This window comes from Symphodus melops, assembly GCF_947650265.1.
Source record: "Symphodus melops genome assembly, chromosome: 1".
Taxonomy (NCBI): domain Eukaryota; kingdom Metazoa; phylum Chordata; class Actinopteri; order Labriformes; family Labridae; genus Symphodus; species Symphodus melops.
In genome coordinates this window covers 6,638,233-6,661,030 of record NC_136691.1, presented here as the reverse complement: position 1 = coordinate 6,661,030, position 22,798 = coordinate 6,638,233, and the positions used below count along the sequence as shown (strand labels likewise).

General features: G+C 39.8%; 1 protein-coding gene across 3 annotated transcripts in view; it reads right to left on the bottom strand.

Annotated features, from left to right (window-relative positions):
* Positions 1-1,013: 1,013 nt before the first annotated feature.
* Positions 1,014-22,798, bottom strand: part of slc24a4b (solute carrier family 24 member 4b) — a 34,746-nt gene continuing 12,961 nt past the window's right edge. The window contains exons 3-17 of one of the 3 annotated variants that reach the window (XM_079342153.1): positions 18,155-18,231; positions 15,049-15,123; positions 14,868-14,952; positions 14,648-14,751; positions 14,220-14,294; positions 14,078-14,103; positions 13,864-13,917; positions 10,846-11,000; positions 7,539-7,708; positions 7,053-7,194; positions 6,462-6,628; positions 5,929-6,043; positions 5,222-5,334; positions 5,012-5,077; positions 1,014-4,465 (exon numbers count right to left, since the gene is read on the bottom strand). In XM_079342153.1, the coding sequence (XP_079198279.1) occupies positions 4,316-4,465; positions 5,012-5,077; positions 5,222-5,334; positions 5,929-6,043; positions 6,462-6,628; positions 7,053-7,194; positions 7,539-7,708; positions 10,846-11,000; positions 13,864-13,917; positions 14,078-14,103; positions 14,220-14,294; positions 14,648-14,751; positions 14,868-14,952; positions 15,049-15,123; positions 18,155-18,231 (1,574 nt within the window). In that variant the 3' untranslated portion in view covers positions 1,014-4,315. The remainder of the gene's footprint in view (positions 4,466-5,011; positions 5,078-5,221; positions 5,335-5,928; positions 6,044-6,461; positions 6,629-7,052; positions 7,195-7,538; positions 7,709-10,845; positions 11,001-13,863; positions 13,918-14,077; positions 14,104-14,219; positions 14,295-14,647; positions 14,752-14,867; positions 14,953-15,048; positions 15,124-18,154; positions 18,232-22,798) is intronic. The other 2 variants (XM_079342154.1, XM_079342155.1) reach the window with 2 other exon arrangements.

The following is a 22,798-nucleotide window of genomic DNA, read 5'->3' as shown; positions in this document are numbered from 1 at the left end:
ATTACGATAACATTTTTATTTGATTTGGTTACAACATTTTATTCATGCACACACACTTAAGGAGTAGCAGCAGCCATTAAGCTGTGTCGCTGTGATGACAAAATTGGAAAGCAATGTGAACAGCAGGTTGTCGTTTTGGGGTTGTCCGAATTAGATTTGCATATCCTTCATAAAAACAAGTTCAAATATTACAGGGAACATACACAAAGGCGAGTAGGCATATGCTGATTTAATCAATGAGAACTGTTGAACTGTATCTTAATATTTGAAGGCAATGAATCACTTTTTGCATGTGGGTCCTGGGGGGCTCCAAGGAAAACAATTATGCAACCACTGGCCTCGAGGTGTGGTCATGTACCATGTGCTCCAACCTCTGGCTAATTTCCCCTCCATGTTGTTCCCCCCCATCATCTCTCCCGTGTTTTACTTCATGCACTGTTTTATCAAGTACAAAAAGCTAAAAAATTAAACCTTAAAATGGGAAAAATTTCAGCGGAAGAAAAAACTTAGAACCAGGTCACTTTTAGTGACTGAGTTTAGATGAAGCCTAAGAATCAGGACCTCCAGGCTTCTGCTGCTTCCATTTGTCACCTTCTTAAAAACCTTTGCTCTCAAGATTAACAATAAAAAGTTGCGGGAAGAATTAAGCTAAAATAAGCATTACGCAGCCAACTTGTTCTTCAAAAAAAAGCCATGTTCTAAAAAAAAAAGAAAAGAAAAGAAATTAATTTTAAAATTGATCATATACTGTTAATACATTTAGGTGTAAACCCAATTTCTCTGCTTTTTATACTCTTGCACTGTATTGAATTACATAGATACCCTATGGTTAACTTAAACATTTCTTCCACTGTTGATTAATGGTATATAGAACCATATGGCCTTCGTAATCCCTTTCAAACATCAGTACATGCTGTGGAAAAACAAGACAGCACGAGCAACAGATACATGTACAAATGGCTTCATTTAATTTATGTTTTTCACAAACAATCCAAGAACTTTTGAGACAAGTGTACAGGAATTATTTTGCCATTTTATTTTTTTTCTTCACATTATTGCTTTACAGTAAAATGCATTGGTTGGATATGTCCAGTATAGCAAGACAATACATTCATATACGTTATACAGATGTCCTCAGTAATGTTTTATAGTAACTAACTTTACATTAAATATATTTTTTTATCATTTATTATTCTTGACAAACAACTCCCACGTCACATTGAGCTCACAGTGCATCAGGTCGCATTCAATCAAGAAATACACACCAGTCTCCTCGTGTTCAATTGCCTTTTCTAACTTGTGTTTTCTAAAGTGTGTGCGCTTATTTTGTACACAGGATTGTTCCATACAATCTGAATTAATGCAGAGCTACGACAAGTATGGCATCTTTTTTTTTTTCCTCTTTCAAAAAAAGTGTCTTGGTTACAAAGATGCGAGTCAGACAACCGTTGAGAATGTAGTCAAGATGAGGACAAGAAAAAGAGGAGTGGTTGTTTTTTCCTCCCTGCTGCGGTGTTTCCTGTCAAACCTGGCAATTGGGACATGACCACACAGAGCAACAACGAAAGTATACACCAAAATAAATTTCAAACCGTAACGCCGCACATTCTGAATCAACTCAAGAGCAGTACAGACATGCCTTCCTCCTCTGAAAAAAAAAAAAAAACCCTCCAAATGTAGTTTCTGTCTGCACAGAAAGCCCACTGAAAAGGTTCAAAGGGAGGAAGGGTGATGTACAAGGATGTCCCTGTGTGGTCACCTCCATGCAGTAAACACAGCCCTGATAGAGTAGCAGCTCGAGGGGGTCCATCTTTCTTTTAAACTCCTTGAAGTCTGCTCTCATCCAGGTCCTTTGAAAAAGTAACAACGTCCCGAGGGCGGTGTGTGGAAACCGTCCCTCCATCCGAGGGTTCCCTGCTGCCCCTCTGCTCCATCAGCTCGAGTTGGTGGAGAGTTAATGCCCTTGTGCAAGAGGGGGGGGGGGGACAAGAGTCGAGAAAGAGGAGAAAAAAGGGAGTGTGTGTGCAGGAGGAGAAATCAGACTTCCCTCAAGTCACTCTTCAAGAAAAAAACAAGTCTGTGCTTTGGGCTCAGTTCCTCAGCTGTCCCAAACACACACACCTGTGAGCTCACACATCAAGTACGACTAGACAAACCAACGTCACATCTCCGTGGGATCCCCTGTCTTTTTATGGCGACCTTGCAGGGGGGGGGGGGGGGACCTTCTTTCACATAGAATTCTTTAAATTGAGATTGCATATACAAGTGCCTGCTGCTGACAGTGCAGCAGAGGAATATTTTAAACACGTGAAACACTCCCCACGCAAAAAAAAGAAAATTCAGTTCGTAGTCTCTGCACCTCAGTTGTGGACTCCTCGCAGGCATTTTTGCATGATGTCAAACGTCTGGATTGCAGTGTAGCTCGTAGCTGCCGATTTTTGTAAAAGTGGGCCAGGCGCTTTTTTTCGTTGAGACGCCCTGAAGCCCTCAGCCTTTTTTTTTTTTCTTTTTTTTTTTTCCCCCCGCTGTGCTGTGGAGGGAGAGCTGCGTTTAAAAGTCCCAGCATGCACTGCAGACAGAGGCGGGGTGTGCTCATGGTGTTAACGAAGTTCCAGTCTGTTCAAAAAGCCCGGAGTGAGAAATACGAAGCATGGGCCCATTCCACACACACACGCACACACACACACACACACACAATGTTCTCACTCTCTCTTACACACACACACACACTCTCTCACATTCGCACAGACATATACACTGAAAATACACACGCACAGAAGGAAGCACTAGTTGATTCAGAATGAGAGGACGGCTGTTAAAGTGCAATATCTACATGTAACTCAAAATCAAGAGACCATCACCATCGACAACTCCTGGAGTCGTCCATCTCCGAATTTCCCTGATAACCGACGGCTGTGGTTGGCACTCCCGGCCTGGGTAGAAAGGCTGCAGTGCCCTCTACCTGCCAGAGAGCGTTATAGCAGACAGTGTTGAGAACCGTCCGGTTTCTTTGCATTTTGTTTGTCAAACAACTTCCTCCTTTTTCCGTGAGCTGTCTCAAGACGAGAACAGACCCCCTGATGATGACAGAAAAATCACTTGCGTCCAATAGATCTGGAACCAGTTTGTTGTTGTTGTTGGGTTTTTTTTCTTCTGCTGAAGTTGTGCGAAGGGAAAAGTGGACTGACCCATCACTGAAAAAAATAATGCTGGAGTGTAAATCACCACAACCAGCCAGACACCTCTCTGAGTGGTCAAATCTCCTTACAGCACAAAGCAAGAAAAAGCATTTCCATGTGCAATTTGTTTCAGTGAAAAAAAAAAAAAAAAAAAAAAAACACCAGGCAATGTCCTATATTTGCAACAAGCTCTCCTCCGTATTTCATACTAGACAAAACCTTGTTTTGAAAAAATAAATACAAAATAAACAAAAAAGGTGTTACCATCGTGCCGTGCTGCATATGCATAACACCCTCACAGTCGACTGATCTGGACTGTGATACTTCAGACACTAAAGTGTCACAAAATGTTCTCTCTTTTTTTGGTGAAAACAAAGCAGATTTGATCAAGCAGATGAGGGTTGAGAAAGAGGGAGGTCGGGGAGGGGGGCTAACAGTTTCTGCTCCCTGATGCCAAAGGCCATGCAAGGGGGAGTTGGGTCCAGGCTGGAGAAGGGGAGCTGCCTAGGACAAAACCCTCCTCCAAAGAACACCTTATGAGTGTTCGTTTTCTTTGGGTGCTGGGGTACTTCTAGGAATGATTTCAAGGAGAGGTCCTCTCCATGTGGATGTTTTGGTTGGAGTCGAGAGATTTTTTTTTTCTTCTTCTTCAAAAGACTCTGGTTTGGTTTGTGGGAAAAAAGAAAAAAAAAACCTTTGAAAAAAAAAAAATGGCGTATGGTAATCTACAATGTGAAAACAGTGAAAACACACCTACACTCAACAGGGGCACTTGAATGATTCTGGAGATCCCGACATCTAAAAGGCATGCTAGATGGGTAGAAAGTTAACAGGCCCACAGAGGAAATAAAGACTTTACTGCAATAACAGGCAATGCCCCAAATAATGGGCATTAAGGACTGGCACTGTGTGACAAGAGGACAAATTAGAAACGTAGAACGGAGTCCACTCTTACAGCTTATACTGCCTCTTGAGAGATGAGTCATACTCAGGACGAAAAAAAGGAAATACAGGAGAGAGAGCGCAAGGGAGGAGAAAGAGTCTCCCGATAGGTCCGGTCTTATTGAAAAGAAGAAAAATGGGAGTTTCCTATGTGGGGAGTTGAGGTTTTGGTATCCGAGGCATGCTGCTGTGCTCTATTCTTCCATGCACATGGGCAGGTTGACAAAGGTGAAGACGTTGTACTCGATCATGACGGAGAAGCAGAGGAAGACTGCGTACAGGGCGAGGACGTACACACCCAGCTTAAAGTCCAGCCGCCATTTGTTCAGGTGGATTCCCAATACCTGAAAAAAAATTTTAAAAAAAAGAAATTAAAATGGCTTGTGGCAAACAGAGAGGTACACAAAGATGAAATTAAAAGGTGGCATACAATGACACTTGTACTTTTCTGGAATTACTGAACCTGCAATGAACTTTTTTATATCCAAAACCAAATACAGACCAAAAACTTTCAAATGAATAAAATGTGTATTCGATGTGGTTTTATGCAGCAGTTTCTCCACTTTGACTACAACTCGAAACTGCAATAGATGAAATTGTCTCACATTTTAATCTATTATTAAAAGCAGTAAGGCAAAACCAACTCTTGTTCCGTTTATTCTGTAATTAAAAATGTATTACTTCAGCAGAAATGTCGTGCAGAGACTCCCACTGTTTACAAAGCAAATTTCAACATTTTGATGAACCAATTACATAACTCGGCTCAGTGATCCGTGACGAGAGCAGACAAACTGATCTGCAAGTAGTGCTGGTTCTACTTCCAGGATGTATGGGTACACTCATAGCGGCGTTATCTTTCCAGTGAAGCATAAACATTGACTTTTTCTCACCGTGAGGGCCACAGAGCCCAGCAGCAGCACCACAGAGTACACCAAGCCCCGACTGTTGATCATCACCTGCAACGGACAACACACACAGATCAACAACTCCTCTTGCAGCTCCACAGCGTTATCGTTCAGACGCAGGGGGAAAAAAGGAGGAACTGGATGTTTCCAAGGTGACAAAGTCTGATCGCTTGTAAAGAATGAACGACTCCTTACCTCCGATCCATAGCTGACGCACATGGTCTGTATCGCCCACGGAACCCCGAGTCCCACCAGAATATCAAACACATTGCTGCCGATAGTGTTAGACACCGCCATGTCTCCCAAACCTGCAAAGAAAAGACAGGAAGTTATTAGAAACACAACCGTGACTGGTTTATTTGACTTCATATCCCAACTGTCCCTCATGTTGTTCTCAAATAGAGATGAATTTTTTTATAGTTTGTCCTTTATTCAAAATGGCTATAACCTTATTCAGTGATGCTGGACTACATCATCTATAAACCACCGTGTTTTATTCATCTCCAGTCTGTGCTCAGTCGTACTACATGTGAAACTCTCTGCACTTGGGTGACAACATTTCTACACTGGACGTGGACGACTTTACGAAGTATACCTCTTTGTTTACATTAAAGTTGATAGGTTTTTGAATTGAAGTGTAAATAAGTTACGATGCAACTTCACATCCAGACAACATACGTTCTATAAAAATCTGTCCATCCACTTTAAATATTCCAGAGACTCATTTTACCAGAAACATCCAAACACTGCATCAGTGCTTATTGTGTTGGTTTGATACAGTGTATAATACAAATGTAGATGTCCTAGTGTAATAGTGGTATACAGTGTGTGGCCCTTAAGCTTTACATTCACAGCAGACTTTCTGATGCGTCTGTGCCTGAATATTTCAGAGCAACAGTTACCTTGCCGAGCCACGATGAGACTGGCTATGCAGTCCGGGACGCTGGTGCCCGCTGCCAGGAAAGTGATGCCCATGATGACGTCAGGGATCCCCAGAGTGTAGCCAATTATCGTCACCTAAGAGAAAAGTCAGTTTTATGTTCCTGTTTTTAACCAAACAAAAAAAAACAATCTGGCTTACATTCTCTCCTGCCCTAAGAAGTCAGAGTTTCTTTCTTTTTCATAGTAACATCTGCTGACTGAGCTCAGTTCAGCTAACATGATCCTTCATATTTTCACAGAAAATCTGCAGTCCTGTGACACATCAGGAGTTGAATATCTAGATCATTCAACATGAAGATAAGAGGTCTAGGAATATATAAATAGTAACCCTGAAAGATTTTCTGGACACTTTGGAAGGGCTTCCTTTGAAGGTGAAGTCCTGGCTGATCCTTTCAGCACTCTGACTCACAAATAAACACTAAAAGCTGTTCTGGTAAATGCTGTCTCTGACAATCTAATAAGGGATCGCTTTGTGCACAAATATAACACTCACCATCCAGACCATAAAGTAGGAGAAGACGGCGATCCAGACGGTGGACAGGATAAAGGAAAACATGAAGAATTTCTCCCAGCGCGGCTTGGCGCAGTTTGGGACGGTGAAGAACAGCAAGAGGAGCAGAGGCCACGAAAGGAGCCACTTCAGCTTACTGCCGATGCCCCCTGAGACAGAAATACGTGTTAGCACCGGCAGCTAGCCTCCCCAACACAGAGTATGCTTGACCTTTAGACAATGACAGGAGAATACGGAACGCTGAGATGACACATTGAGTCCAATTTTTGTTGGCTTTTGAAAACACTGCACGTTATTTCCTGTTTTTTTTAATCGTTATTTTCAGCATATTCTTTCATCATTCTCAGTCGGCCCTTGTCCATGTCAGCGACAGTATTTTTAACGTTACATTTGATTCATAGTATATGAACCCCATAAATTATGTAAGCAAAACTCCAGAAGCTGGAGTTAACAGACGTGTACAGAAGGGTGTTAAATGCATTTCTAAGTATATCTTTAAAAGTTTTAAAAGGATTTTATTGGTGCCGTATTTTTGCCCTCCATCGATCAGCCAGTAAAGCTCATGAATCGTACTTGGAACGTGAAACGGGGAGATGGTGTCGTTCTCCTCGGGCTCGGTGGGTTTGTCCTCTGGCACGTTTCCGTTCTCAATCTCCACCTTCCCATCAACCACTTGTGTCTCCACTCCATTGGCGGCTTGGACCAACTTCTGGCGCTTTCAGAAAAAAATAAACTAAGTCAAAGTGCACATGAGCAGACGTGTTTCTACTTTAACTGCTGCAGTACTGCTGTGTTGTTTTTTTTGTGAATGGACTTGAGCTTGTTTAGCACTTTTCTAGACTTCCGACTTCCTCAAAGCGCTTGTGCAGTTGCAAATGAAAATAAACATGTTTGCTGCGTGAGAAAGGAGAATCTTTAGGGCTAATGAGAACTTCTTGGAAACTACATTCAGGATCAAAAAGCTGAATATAGTAAATCCTCTTTACATACAGTACGTCTGGAACTTCTTCAAACATGCAGGGGCAGCAGTCAAATCCTGTGATAGGAGAAACAACGTACCTCTGTAATGATGAGGCGACTGGCCATGCGAAGACGGGTCTTGGGTCCAAAATGGCTGGTGACCATGACGCGGAGGCCAGCTTCTGGGAACCTGAACTTGGAGGGGCTGGCGTTCATGATCTCGTCCACCATCACCACCGATCCGCGGCTGTAGGCTTTGCTGGGTTTGACTGGAGGGTGGAGGGAGATTATACAAATACAAAACATGTGGAGAATACTGAGGGTCCACCTTCATAATCACGAGACAAGAAGTAGAACTGCATCTGATTTATTAATGTCATGCATTTAATTCAAGTGTGCACCCTCTTAACAGTGTTGCATGTCATGTGTTATCCATGTGTGCACCCTGCAGACCCTTAACGTGCACAAGTAAACTCACCAGGACTAAACAAACAGCATTTTAAAGAAGTGTATAGGCATCAATAGCTCCTTACTCTACAATAAATGTCTCTTATTCTGTCTTCCTTCGCGCTACACTTTCAAGGTCCCAGCTCCTTAAGAATACTAATGGGGGCTGCACTCGAGCAATTTGTCACCATGTCAGAGTTAAAGCTGCACCAGGCAATACCTAACGACAAGATGCACAATTCCCCCCCCCCCCCCCCGTCACAACGAGGCCTCGGTGTGGTCAGTTCGATGATTACAAAAAAAGGTGAGTAAAAGCATTGCTCAAATGAAACTCTGAATGTTTCGTCATAACAAGTCGGAATGTGTTTTTCCATAGCTTCAGATTTGTCACCTTTAGTGTCTTTAAACTCTGTGTAACCTGGAAGTTAATGTTGGTTGTTATCCACTGACTTAATAGTAACAAGAGAAGTAGTAGTACTGGATCACAGCGATCGTCATACACGTTTAGAACATTTTAATTCCAGTAATTTATAAGACAGTGTCTGGATGTGGTGAGCAAAGATGCCGTCACTGTGCTGAAGAGAGTAAAAAAAGTACGAGAAATGTCAAACTTTCATGAGTCAACAATTTTGACTGTGCGAGGCTTATGCAGCTAGTTTTCAGATTATTGATGGGAAGACGAGTTTCTCAACCTGGACTCAGTTTATCTTTAATCTCTGAGCACATTTTATCTACATACACCTGAATGCATTAGCAAGCTTCAGACATGGACATATTCAAATATAATTTCTGCTTCAATAAAAAAAAACATTAAAAAAAACAATCTTGGCTGAAACTCTTTTGGGTGAATAAGTTCAGTCATTTCTGGAACTCATTCAAAAAACAAAACAAAAACATCTTCTGATGATCTTAAATCATCCATTCTGTTAAATCCTTTTATCTTCATGGCTTGGATTAAAGCCACGAAGGTTTGGAAAAACCCACTGGAAAACATCACACACCTGCTTTGTTAGCTTGAGTGTGTAGGGTGCAGTTCCCGACACTACACGAGTGCTCAACTTCAAAAAGCTTCCTCATATTGCCTGGTGCAGCTTTGAAGTCCTCCTTGTCGTGGTGAATATGTATGGATGGACGAGGATTGGATTTTCAAAACTTGTGACACAGAATATAACACCTTTGGCATCTTTGAACAACAACTTCTATGCAAGTGGCTAAGACACTAAACAAATAGTCTCCACAGATTAAAAAAAAAAGAAAGTTTGCTGAAACAATAAGTTATATCTTAAGCCGTTTTATTGAGAAGCTATAAATCCTCATTTCCCTGTGCTTACAATTAGCTATAAGATGCAGTGTACAGGGAATGAAAAACATTCTACTTATTAGTTTAACTCTGAATTAACTTGACTTTATGCATGCAAGAATGCACATAAATTAAGAGTGTAAACAGAGCCGGCATAAACATTTCCTCTTGTGAAATTCATTACCACTTCAGGAGTGAGTGGGTCTGCGCCCCAGAGACCGGCAGAAGGAGAAAAAAGTAGTATGCAAGCAGAAAGAATAGGCACATAGCAGCACAAACACTGTAGACAATAAGCAGAGTAAGTTTAGTAAGGCTAAACAGACAGGCATGTTAACACTCAGGCAGCCAAAGTAGGAAAAGTTTAATATCTCAGAGGGGTTAAAGTTCAAAAAGCAAGAAAACAAGAAGTGGAGAACTCAGGCTAAGCAGGAAATCTCCCCAAAACATGGCATTAAAGATGTTATTTAGAAAAGGGTTTTTTTTAATAAGTTTGAAGACCAAGACAGCAATGTCCCCTGACATTAAACTGCATTACCGAAAGGAAGATAAAAGAAAATCTTCATTATGCCGTTCCTATTTAAACAAGAACTTTTCATTTTGTGCCCCCCACATGCCTTGATAAGCTTCAGTTTCTTATCACCCAAAGACACAATGAATGGAGGGACGTAGCTGAAATATTTCAAATCTATCACAAGAAAAAAGGAACAAAGCGGGGAGGAATTTGACAAACCATCTTTCTTCAGGTAGTGCAGTTCACTGGAGGTCAAAGAAACTTAAGTCTTCTTGAGCTTTTTATGATTCTGCAGAGTTATATTTAAAAAAGGAACCGTTTGACAATTTGGAGGGAAAAATATCTGCTTTCTTATTGAGCGTTTAGAAGGTCGATAGCACTCAGGTACTTAACGCTAAATATAAATTTACAGCCAGCAGCTTGTTAGCTAAACAATCTAAGAAACAGGGGAGGAAAACTAACATAGCTTTGGACAAAGATGACCAAATCGTCTAACAAGCAACACTAAAGCCTGCTAATGAACAGAAAGGGGCTTCTTTAATTAAAAAAAAAAACTGACAACACCTATTTTTGACCACGACTGCAAAGTTATACAGCATGCACCTTAGCTTAGCTCTGGACGCAACAAGCCTATAGCATTTATAAAAAAAGGGACAAAATCTTCAACCAAGCAACGCTAAAGCTTGCATGAACATAATATTGACTCCTTCTCAAATTAATACAAAAATAATCACATGTATGATGAAATTCATTTAAAAGCTAAGGTGTAAAAACATAGACAGGTTGCTTATTTTAAATGATCAGCCAGATTGTGTAACTGGGCTACACGATAATTTCAGGTAACGGCTAGCTCGTGCATTTTTGCCTGCAACACGAACTACTTGTGTAACAGTCAGAAAGGCCACAAATTAGCATAATTCCTAAAATAACAAATATTCCTTTAATTTATTTCAGAAGAATTATAACCTACGCCTCTTAAATTCAGAAGAAAGCACAGACCCTCCAACAGAAGGAAAACAATCTTCCATCAATCAAGTTAATTTGTATAATAAATATATACATCAGAACCAAATTCTTTTTCTAAAAAAACAGAACATTTGATTCATTTTCAGTAGTCTTGTGTATCCAGCCTGTCTGATTAACCTTACCTTTTGCGAGTAAAGGCGATGACGGGTCATCATCAGAAACATAGTCATAACTAGTATTACCATCCTCCATCTCGCTGCTGGCCGCAGCGTTACCGTTGGCCACATTCTTCTTGGATTTGGACCCCATGAAAAATCTCTGCATGCTGGAGTTGAATCTGATAAGGAAGTGGAAGATAAACCCTCAATTAAAGATACTGAAATCATTCAACATACAGTCTAAAGGAAAAAAAAACAAACAGGTTAGGACATCGTTTCAAAATTAACATCCACGCCCCAGATTAAAGGCTGCAAGTACCGATAAGCCAAAATCTTTTACGCTCCATACACTTCTATAGAATTAATTTACATTTAAGTTGGCCTACTTTTAAAAGACGATGTCAGCATTATGCAATATAAAGAATGGCTGGAAAAAAAGAAAGAAAAGCTAAAAGAAACATCTCTGGGAGCCAATCACAGGACTTCATCAGTAAAGACCTTCAATAAGGCAATCTAAGCACCATAATGGAAAAAAATGATAATACCAATCACACTGCTGCTGCCTCTGAACAAAGTGAGGAGGACAACTCTGAAAACACCAGACGCTGATGCTGAGTCAAAACATTTTTTGTAAAACGGTCAATAGTTCTTAAGGAGCAAATCAACGATGTAACTGTAATTATGTATCATGCGTTTGTAATTTGGGGAGGTTTCTATCTTAACCTGTTCACCCTTTTAAAATACTTTAAAAAACGGGTAAAATAAAAGTCAAATAAAAACAAAGAAATAGTTTCCCTTACGTAAGTACAGTAGATATTTGATACAAGCAGTATACTAATGACTTACTTTGTTTTACCCTTTTCTTTCATAGATTCCTCATTTTTACTCTAGTCTGTTTGTTTTACTACCAGCAGCATGTATGCTATTTTAGGACTGAAAAAGAGTCACAGTGGAGGTCACCTCAGAGAGGTCTGATCACTCTATATAAAAACACACTACTGCATTTTGACTGGAACAGGCCTAAAATTGTCAGCAGATATTTTGGGAGAGGGGAGACATATGACAGCATATCCTACAGTAAGCACTTCTTTCCTCCAAATGAGAAAGGAGAGGAGTGATCTGTTTAAGCTGGTGCTCTTAGCCGCTGCAGAGGGAGAAAGATTAAACTCTTATGGCAGGGAGAGAGCAGGCTGCTGCTGAGTGTTACACAGATTACCAGCTGGACAGAGAGGCGCAGGACCATGTGGGTGGTATTACGCAGTTTGGAATATAAAGACACAAATATTGCATGTTTGAGTCTCCTTTTTAATGCATGATGCAGAAAAACATGTTTTCAGGATGGATTGTAAACCAACCATTTGTTTATATATATATATATATATATATATATATATATATATATATATATATATATATATATATATATATATATATCACAGGAAAATCAGAACAGAAATACACCACTAGATCCAATATTCAACGTTTTTTCATGGAGCCAAAGTTTTGTACAATAAATCACATCTGTAATACAACTTTAGACTTTGTGTTCCAATAATACCACAAATTGAAAAAATATATATCTTGCAGTGAAGGAATCATGTGAACTCTAATAAAGCGAAATATCTACAATATTGTATATACAATGAAAACCGTAAAATTATGTCCCAACTGTTTTGAAATAGCATCATTCATTAGAGTGGCCATCGTTGCAGCAGAAGGCTCCTGGGTTGAAGGAGCCTTCAGCTAACATCTGGTGAGGGGACATGACAGAGACCCTCCCCTCCAGCTGGAAACCCGCTGCTCTCCTGTGAAGCCACTGAGCGCACAGTTGGTCATATTAATCAGCCCACAGGTGTGGTAGAGTTTAAGCATCTCTTCCAATTCACACACACTCAAAATGCTGCAGTGCAGTATTGTCAGTAACATTGGAAAGCAACAAATTCAATGCATGAAAATACAGTCCCGGAGTAAAATGTGTATACCTTATATGCAACCTATACTTCTATTACATGTGCAAGGGAATTATTATTTTCTTGCATTTTTGAAAAAGTGTGCAGCAAAAACATGTTCTTGTGACCTCTTCAGAAAAGGAAAACGGGTGAAAACGGATTTTGAAGTTTTGAAAAATGTAAATTCTGCTTGGTAGTATTTTTTTTATGGGGGGGGGGGGAGGGTTATCTTGAAATTTAAAAAACAAACAAACTTTGAGTTTTTGTATCTTTCACCACTAGAAGAACACTGATTCATTAAAGTATATAGGGTGTGGTGCCCGACCGATATGACATTTTTGGGTCAGATATCAATATTAGGAAGAAATCCTTCTTACATTTTTCTCTGACCTTTGTCGGGAGATCAAGATAGATATTAGGTACACGTTTTTTGTGTTGATTCATTTAATGCAGCTATCAAACACTTGTGGAAAAGATCTATAACACAAAGACAAGACAGGAAACTAAGTGTGCATGTTCTGTACATGCATCACCACTTAAAAATGCAGAGTGAAACTTAAATTAAATGTTGTTTGACTAGTAAATAAATCTAGTCAGATTGGGGGGAGACAAAATTAGCTAATACCATTATCCACTTAGTATTCAAATATCGGCCAATATTATCGGCTTTTCGATTAATCCGTCGGGCTCTTCTAAGATATATCATGTCGCATTTTGAGCGGTTGGACTCCTAAATTAGGAACCATTTGACTGAACTAGCTAACTGTCAATGACGCAGTTAAGCAAGCATTACCGCTTGCAGCTACAACAGTAAAAGGCATCTTTGTTGCATTCAAAAACCACCATCGCCACGTTTAATAAGTGAAGCTAAAAAAGGCAATTTCCATTGTTGCAGTACTTGTACAAAGTTAAATTACATGTATATGCTCTTCTTTATGTCCTTCTGCGATGTTGGATTTAAAATTCACGACACCTTTCAGTAAAGAATAATTTTTCAAATTATACAAATGAATAATTCCAAGACTGCACTACACAGTCCACTACAGGCATGAATAAAAAGGCACATCTAAGTCCTTAAATATCCAGAACTTACTTCATAACAAGGATGTAGCCAGCATACATGACCACCAGAATCAAACTCTCCCACCTGATGAAGAAAAACAAAAACAAGATGAGAGACAACAACTTGAAGTTTCCCAACACTTAAAGAAATAAGTACAGGATTGATGGTACATTAAGGTGCAACAGTTAAAATACAGCAGTTGTTAAGTTAGCAGTCAGAAAAATAGAGTGGATGAGTAACTTACCAAACTATCTTCCCGTCGTAGATGAACTGAAAAACAAAGGAAATGTTTCTTTAAATTGGACTTAGTAGCATTCAAAGAAAAAAAAAAAAGTCAAGACTCGTGTTCATTTGTAAAGTATGTGATAAACCTTTGACACACTTACTGCAATCAAAGCCAAAACAGACAGGGTGTAGTAGAAGGAATCCCTGAAGACCGCCCACCAGGTTAAAATCACCACCTGAGATTTCACATGTTAGAAGTTCTCAGTTGCATCAGAGGCATTTCCTGTCACTGGTTTTACGCATGTCAGAGACATTTAGTGTTACCAAAAGCACTGAAGATGAACATTTCTTTCAAAGATGGATATTGGAAAGGAAACTCAGATTTATGATCCCTTTACGCTCCCAGAGCTAAGCTCCTCTCTCCCACTAAAACCAGTTGTGAGAAAAACTAACTGATGCAGATGGCTTTGTTTTCCCATGGCAAAAACACTTCTGGCACATATGTGCTTCTCTGTAGTACATAAATAAACAGAATGATGCTGCAGCAGGAAATCACTCTTTCTAACCACACACACACACACACACACACCTGTCCAGCGAAGATCCCACAGACACCGATGATGCAGAGGATGTTAAAGACGGCTGAGCCAACGATGGTCCCCACCCCCACATCGCCGTGGGTGATGAAGACACCTGCACACAGGGAGGGAGAAAGCCAATAAGGATCAATGTGACAGCAACCATCTGTGTGTGCACACATACTGTTTATGTAAGTGTGTGTGTAGGTGTGTGTGTGTGTGTGTGTATACCAATCACAGAGGCAAAAAGCTCTGGTGCAGAGCTGCCAGCTGCCATGAAGGTGGCTCCTGCAACATCTTCACTGAGGTCTAATTTCTGCAGACATCAAGCAAAGAAAGTGTGTTTACACAAACAGAGTATCGTGTAACTGAAATACTGAAACACTTAAGAACTACAACTCCCATATAATACCTCACAGATCTTCTCCAGCGATGTCACAAAGTATTCGTCGCATGTAATTGCGAGGGCCAGAAACATGTAGAGTGCCTGGAAGCGGAAAGAGAAGAGTTAATTTTGAAAAGTGTGTGTGTGTTAAAGGCAAAAGTGTATGTGTGTGTGTCTGCCCGTATAGATATATCCTTAAATCAGCAGAAATTAGCTAGGTTAATATTCTCCTGGCAGAGGGCGGGTAAAGGGGAATCTCAAAGCACAGCACCCAATTAAAACATGCCCTGCTTTAAATTCAAATGTCAATTCAGCGATGACCCGTTCACACTCATAATTTGAAAAAAAATCTACAGAAGCCTTCTTCAGCAGCTGAGGCCAGATCTATGAATTATAGATCAGGTGTGACATCAGCTCCAGCAGCCTTGCTCCACTCTATGCTATCCACAGGGGGCAGTGCAGGACTGCAGTATAAACAAAGCAGAGCTTTCTCTAACACAGAGACATTTTATTCTGCTCCGAGCAGTGAGGCCGCGACAGTTCTCTTTGTACTTGACATGAAACTTTATTTTTAAAAAAAGGGCTCCCTTTTGTACTTTACAACTACTGACGTGGAAGATGTAGTTTTTAGTCCCTGCTACCTGCCATAATAATAGTTGGCTATATGCAATGACTTAAATATCTGTATGATCAAAAGAACTCAGCAGTACGTGACAGTTCAGCTGTGATGAATCATGGATTTAAAAATAAGCAGAATATTAATTTGCAATTAGATTTTTTGCATTTTTTGGAGAGTAAATTTTAATTACATTTTAATTGATTGTTTGGCACATATGCCAAACAATCAATGGTCCTAGTTTCACAAATGTGGTGGTTTCCTCACTTGTCTTTCAAGCTTTCAATGTTTTACCATGTACCAGTTTGTAAAAGTTGATTGGCAAACCAAAACTTAAAGACGTGTCACTGTGGGCAGTAGGTGAATGTTGTAGAAAGTTCTCAGGGTTCATGTTTTTTATCTAATGATTTGAATGAAAAAAATCATTAGATTAAAATGGTGATTAGTTACAGTAAGTATTTACCCAATGATGTTAGTTGTAGGGTAAGTCACAGAGGACGTTTATCTAAACCAGTTTCTTTTTTTTTTTCATTTAAATGTTTCCACAAAAATCTTTAAATGGTATTTTGGTGTAACTACTTCAATGCAAATCTTAATCTCTCTTTTTTTAATGTGTAACCACAACAGACCACACCCCAAAATATGACAAAAACACACTGAAGGACAAGAAATTAAATTATTAACTAGATTCAAAAAACAAGTTTAATGAGCAACTGCAATCAAAATAATTTGTCCACCTGTGAAAATGTCCTTGTTGGTTTATTGCCACATTCATTAATAGATGTTAGCTATTTTATTAGCCTGTGATTTCATTTATGTTATCTCTGGTACTGTAAAGCTTTTTCCACCACAACATAGTATTCTCTCACACTCCCTCATCGCTATGCTTTTAAATTTGTCTATAAGCAAATGAAAAGACACGGCTGTGTTTGAGACTGTTCCTGCTCTATACATCCGAATCTGCTGGTTGACCTGCTGGTGTTTCGTCTTTCTTCTACTTTGTCCTTTCAATTTTTAACTCATATAAAGTGGTCCACATTTTAAAAGTACAGGTTCAAAAAAAAAATTTCATCCTGGTTAAAACAACAAGTTGGCTGTATATTAACATAAAAAGGAAATAAAGACCTCTCTAAATTTAAAAAGGTAAGAGCCATTGCTGTATTACAAATTGTATCTGATGTCAATATGTGCCGCAGTCTGAGTGAGACATATCTAGGCTATATGTCCCAAAGTCTCTTTGCTATAAAATTCCCTGTGTTCCCCTTTCTTATAGCAGCAGCAGAGCCAAAGGGACAAAAGTGTAAATTCTTTCATTCAAAAATAAGGAAACTTGTAGAAAGACTCGGTGAACTGCTTGAACCTAACAAAAACATCCATTATTAAAAGAATCTCTGCTGCTGAATTAAATCCTGCTTTTCATGTTTGAAACTGCATTTCCTCCTGGGAAATATTACACCAGGGTTTGTGTTATTTCTGGTGTCATGGTCAAACTTTTCAAAGCAGGATGGAGGAGTGAGTGTGTGATAGAGGGGCAGATGCTGACCTCAGTTCTTCTTTTTCTAAAATCCTGGTTAGAGGCGAGCCATGGATTAGATTAAACATTTTTTAAAGCCAGTTAAATCCAGCATGAAGAGCACTACTAACAATACTGAATAATAACTCCATAGGTGGTTGGTGTCTTTGTATCAAGTCAGTGAGGATTAGCATGACTGAAAGTGGACAATGAGGGATTTTCATGTTGGAGAATGAGCTCATACAGTAGAAATAATGGAGGGGGGGGGGGTTCTTTTCCCAAGTCGTTCAACAATGTTTCTATGAATCATACTTACATTTAAACTGTGCCTAAAGATATGAAAACTTAAGAGGAGCACTTCCATATTTATGAAGCTTTCTAAACACTTGCACTGCCGAGTTAAAGCTGCCCTTTGAGAAACATCATTGCTCCTGCCACGGGACATACTTAAACACACGGCGTCTGGTGGTTTCACAGCTGATGTCATGTTTAAAACGTTGCAATTCTGATTTATGAACAATTTCACACATGACAGTTCAACTTAATGAAGGACATAAGAGGGTTTTAATCTAGTGCTGCATGTGCCGTTTTGCTAGTTTGTCCTTTTTTTTTTTAAGTATATAACTATGTCTATATTAAGTCTCAGGGAATAGTAAAAATTGTTTGTATAATATTAAAGTCACCAACAATTGAATGTTTTACCTCTTCCTCTATGCATACATGTGTGAATCTGCATCACAGTATAACTGTTTTTGTATAAAAAAATGGAAGTATATTGATATTTTATCAGTCTTAAAAGCCTTAATGTGGCATCTTCAACATCTAGAGGAATAATAAAATAGCCACCATAACCTCTCCTTTTCTTTTCTTTGTATGCCCTAGAGCCGCTTGGTGAAAAGCTTCTTAATCCACCTACAACCAGCTGAGCTGAAAGTGCGAGCTGAAAAAGGATGTGTGTACAGCAGTTTGAAATAAAGAAGTAAAAAAAAAAAAAGTCCCCTTACTGCCAAGATGTGCAAAAGAACGGCACCACTCTTTCGTTCCTGGTTGGTGAAAAGGTCATTGGGGAACTCGTGTATTGCTGAGGAGAGAGAAAATGTCAAAGTTACCACACATCAGCAACATGACAGCGATGTTTGTGTCCCTTCATCCTCCTGCTCTAGAAGACCACGTGACTTAAAGATGATTGCGGATCTCACAGGAGTAGCCTGCGGTGTCCCCTTTGTTCTTACATCGAATTAGTTTGTTTGTTGTACCTGTGTAGGTGCTATTACTTTCCATCTTGTTTCATCTCCTTTCACTGGAGTAGCTACAAGAAAATTGTCTTGTATACCTGAATCGCAGCATTCCAACCAGAGAAGATCAAATGCAAGTTTAAAAGCAGCCTGTGATCATCGTCTCAAAAAAGCTGAAGACACAGTCAACATCAAGAGCTTTTAAGTATCAAAAGGACCCAAACGGCTGCAGACACTTTTTTGAAAACATCATCAGCCTGCCGTTTGTCACGCCACTCGGCCACCAGTGACTTTGTACCTATTCGAGGAAAAATATAAACAAAGAATAGTCAAGCATCACATCTCCTCAAAACTGATGTAAAAAGCGTGGGCTATATTAAGAGTGTGAAGTCATAGCGAATTAAGGCAAGCAGGCGGAAAAACCTCCCCATGCTGAGGACTCATCCACCGCTCCAGTTGGAGCACAGTGTGATCATGGTACCCACCATACGCTTCTCATCTCTGGGAACACAAACGCCTCGGAGTGCACCCGACTGGGGACACAAGCTGGCTGTCTTTCTAACGGGAGCCTGTGTCCGTAGAGAGCAGCCTCTGTCCTACTCCTGTTAGGAGAAAGCTGCAAGCTCGCTCTCCTCTCTCCTTGCACTACTAAGCCATTATCATAACTAACAGATTCCTGAAGGAGATAATACAAGCCTGTAGTTAGCCTCATATAGAGAATAAGTGACGAGTCTACATGCTCGCAGATCTGTAATACTGCATTTTATGACGCTAATAAATGCGTGCTAACAGAATATAGCGGTAAAAGAGTTTCTTATATCTTCTATATTTATCATCACTGATCAGTCCATTATCAAATAGCAATAAACATGATAGTAAATGCTTATACTTACAATGGGGTTAGGTTCATTGTCACAGAATCATTTCAATTATTCCAAAGTTGAATCTACAGTTAATAGCATGAAAACCAGTCAAACACAAGGACATTATGTTTGATCACACTTTAGTTGGAGTAGTACTTGGTATTGGCCAACACTCGAGTGTAGGGATCAGAATTTTATTGGGAAGAAAGGAATTTGTATTTCCTCGAAGTCGAAGCAAAACATTGCTCTGAAAATGACAATCAAAAAAAGACTTTACTTCGTTGCTGCTAATATAGACACTTAGGAAAGGAAACATCAAATACACAGGATTTGAAAAAAGCTGCAGTCTAAGCCAGAAGAACAATGCTGTTTACAACGGATAAAGATTTGGGCCCTTGTCACATATGGACTCATAAAGTAGAACAGAGCTCACCTGAGACTTCTCTCTGCATCTGTCCCAACCTCACTACTGCCTGTTTTTATGATATCCGATGTTGTGCACACATGACTGACTCCGAGCAGCATTTGGAACACTGCACAGGCAAATCAAATATTCACACAGTATGTAGACAGAGTGCGGTTAATCAACTGCATGCCTCCTGGATTACACTCGGTTACATCACATATGGAAATGTAGCACATTTTGTATCTCCGCATGTCATCAAACACATGATCTTTGTAACAGAACAAAGAGCCTCCGTACAAAGAAACTAGCTACCGGCTAACGTGACTATTCCTGGCTGCAGGACACAAATTATTTACCCTTGATTTGAAAGGCTAGCTTTATGCTACAACATTAGTTCACTACTCAGTTACCCAGCATAAGAATACTGACTTGCTGAGCAATGTAGATTATGACCTTAAAATGTAATGAGAAACCATACAACATGTGGATGACATTGGAAGCTCACAACAACATTAAACTGTGGCAGGCGGCTTTAGCTCATTTAATTTCTGACAGGTTTATGTGCTGAACAAAACGTGTCGGAAAGCCGACGGCCACAAAGAAAGGCGCAATCTATTAAAGGATTTGTCAGCTCTGCCCTCAGAGGTGACTGAAAACAAACTGATGCCAATACAGGAGGCTAAAGTCCAACTGATACCTCATGGCCAAACAGCCAAGCAACCATACATTAAGCGATCGGCTGAAGGTTGCCCGTAGAAAATATAAAACCACAGGGAAAGTATCCTGCAGTCAGAGCATTTGTAACTCCTGCTTTCATGTTCAGCTACCAAACCTGAGATTAATCAATAATTAAATGCCTTCGCAATACATCTTCTTTAGTTGCATGTCCAGCCCTTTGCCACTTCGTACATTTATAATTGTTGAGCGAGGTGAACACAAAAAGGTGTTTAAAGGACGCTGCGCTGAGAGAGAAATGAGAGGCAGGCAGGGGTCACCTCCTGTCACTGCAAACATAACCAGACAGTGACTACAGGGTTCATGGGCGTGTCCTTCCTGTAGAGGTCACAGCGGACATAGACATGCCTCCACAGCTGATTCCCACACAAGGACAGGACAGGATGTACATACAAGAGAAGTGATCCATCTGAAATAAGGCCCATAAATAATGTGTTGTTCTGTTCAGTTCAAAGGTTTCATTTTTTTCAGTTTGTGAATTAAATATCAGAAATGGCAAATGTGGTTCATTCTGGATGTATTCATTGCAGAAATTATAACTTGGAAAAATGTATTTAATAACAATAAATTACCAGTTAATGAAGACTTACCAACTCAAGAATGTTAGCTTTATTAATTATTTTGCAGATTAAACTCTTGATCATTTGTTTGGATAAATCCAAGGGCACCCCCTTTATTGCTGTTTTTAGTAGCATGTTTGTATCGAGCTTTAACCTACCCAGCTAAAATCTGTTGAGATTAACACATTTTATTCATGCTGTAGTTCCATGTTTGCATGTTAAGGCTGCGTTTTTGGAGGAAAAGATGGAAACCGAGCATGAACGGGGGACTGCTCTGGTGTGACAGGCAGAAGGCAAAAATAGAAGAAAAAAAAAAAAAAAGGAGGTCCTCTTCAGATGCTTGGCTAGAAATCTATAAATAAACCCTGGATTCTCTATTTGGACACCTGACGGTGGCACTTATGACTGAAATTATTGGCAACACTTTGGTTCATCTGTCTCCCAGACCCTCTCCTCCATTCCTCCTCTTATCATCCCCAGACATAATTAAGTCTTCATAAAGTCCTCATAAGAAGTGTTCGGAGGATTGTATGAGAAGCAGCACTGATGTTAGAGACTACATTTTGGTCAGTTAGGGACTGTATGAAAATTACAATGCTTGCAGAAAGGGTCCGAAAAAAGTAATCAAAACATAATGGGAGACAAGGAGAAGAAATCTCCTTTTTGTTGGTTTTATTTCTTCCTTTCCATCGAGATATATATATATATATATATATATATATATATATATACACACACACACGTGTATGTATGTGTACACACATATACATACACAACCAGTTTTAATTTCTGTGATGTAATAAGTAAAATAAATTGGAAAAACTCAAGTCTCATACATTATCTCTACACATGACACTTTTTAACATCTGTCCCGTGCTACATGCAAAAATCCTCCCAGAAAACCTTAATTTATTGACGTATTAAAGCTGGAGCATGCCAGCTATTCTTTACATTTGTGCAATTATATTTCCATAATCTGGTAATATTCCAGACGTCATGGTGCCATTACATAATGGAGCTCAGCATTGGGTGCCGTCTGTTATCCCAGCGATAGGAGGAGTAACGGAGTGGTGAGAAAAATAAATAAAGTTATGATTTATTAGATATACTGGCTGAGATGGAGCGAAGAAAGCACTTTGACAACTAAATCTTTAAATAGAGCATGCTGACACAAAGCCATGATGCATTAAACTGCCAAATAAAAACATGATGTGAACAAGATGTTTAGGCCGAGTGCCTGGTGCTACCTTCTGTCACAGCCTGCACAGACCACAGACCTGCCAGGTCATTAACAGAGTAACGTTTGACACTCAGGTACAGTAGTCAAGAGGCTCTTCAGAATACAACGATTCCTCCAGGTCATTATTAGTCCATTAGATAATTATCTGGCTCCAGCACGCATCAGTGAGTCCAGCATGACTCGACTGCGACTCAGACATTCTTGCAAACATGACGACAATATCACGAGTCGCCTTGTGGAAAAATCTCATCACATCTTTTTTTTTTTTTTTTTTTAAATATATAAAAGGAGCAAGGTTAAAACAAAACACATTATCCTCTTGAGTCTTGTGGGTTCAATACTTTCACATGCTCAAATGTCACATGTACAACTGCACTCACATGTTCAGGTTAGCACTCTACACATGCAATTTCACCTGCATGAGCACACCCACATACCTAAACACTTCTACTTTTAGCATGAATTCCCCTCAGCTTTTATGCTGCGAGTGTATTTTTGAGTTGGAGCAGTGAGGCCGCTGAAAGAGGCCAAAGCAGGTGGACCAGAAGAGGCTTGGTTCAATAACCAAAAGGGGACACCACTGTGAAACGTATGCATTCAGCTGTGTAC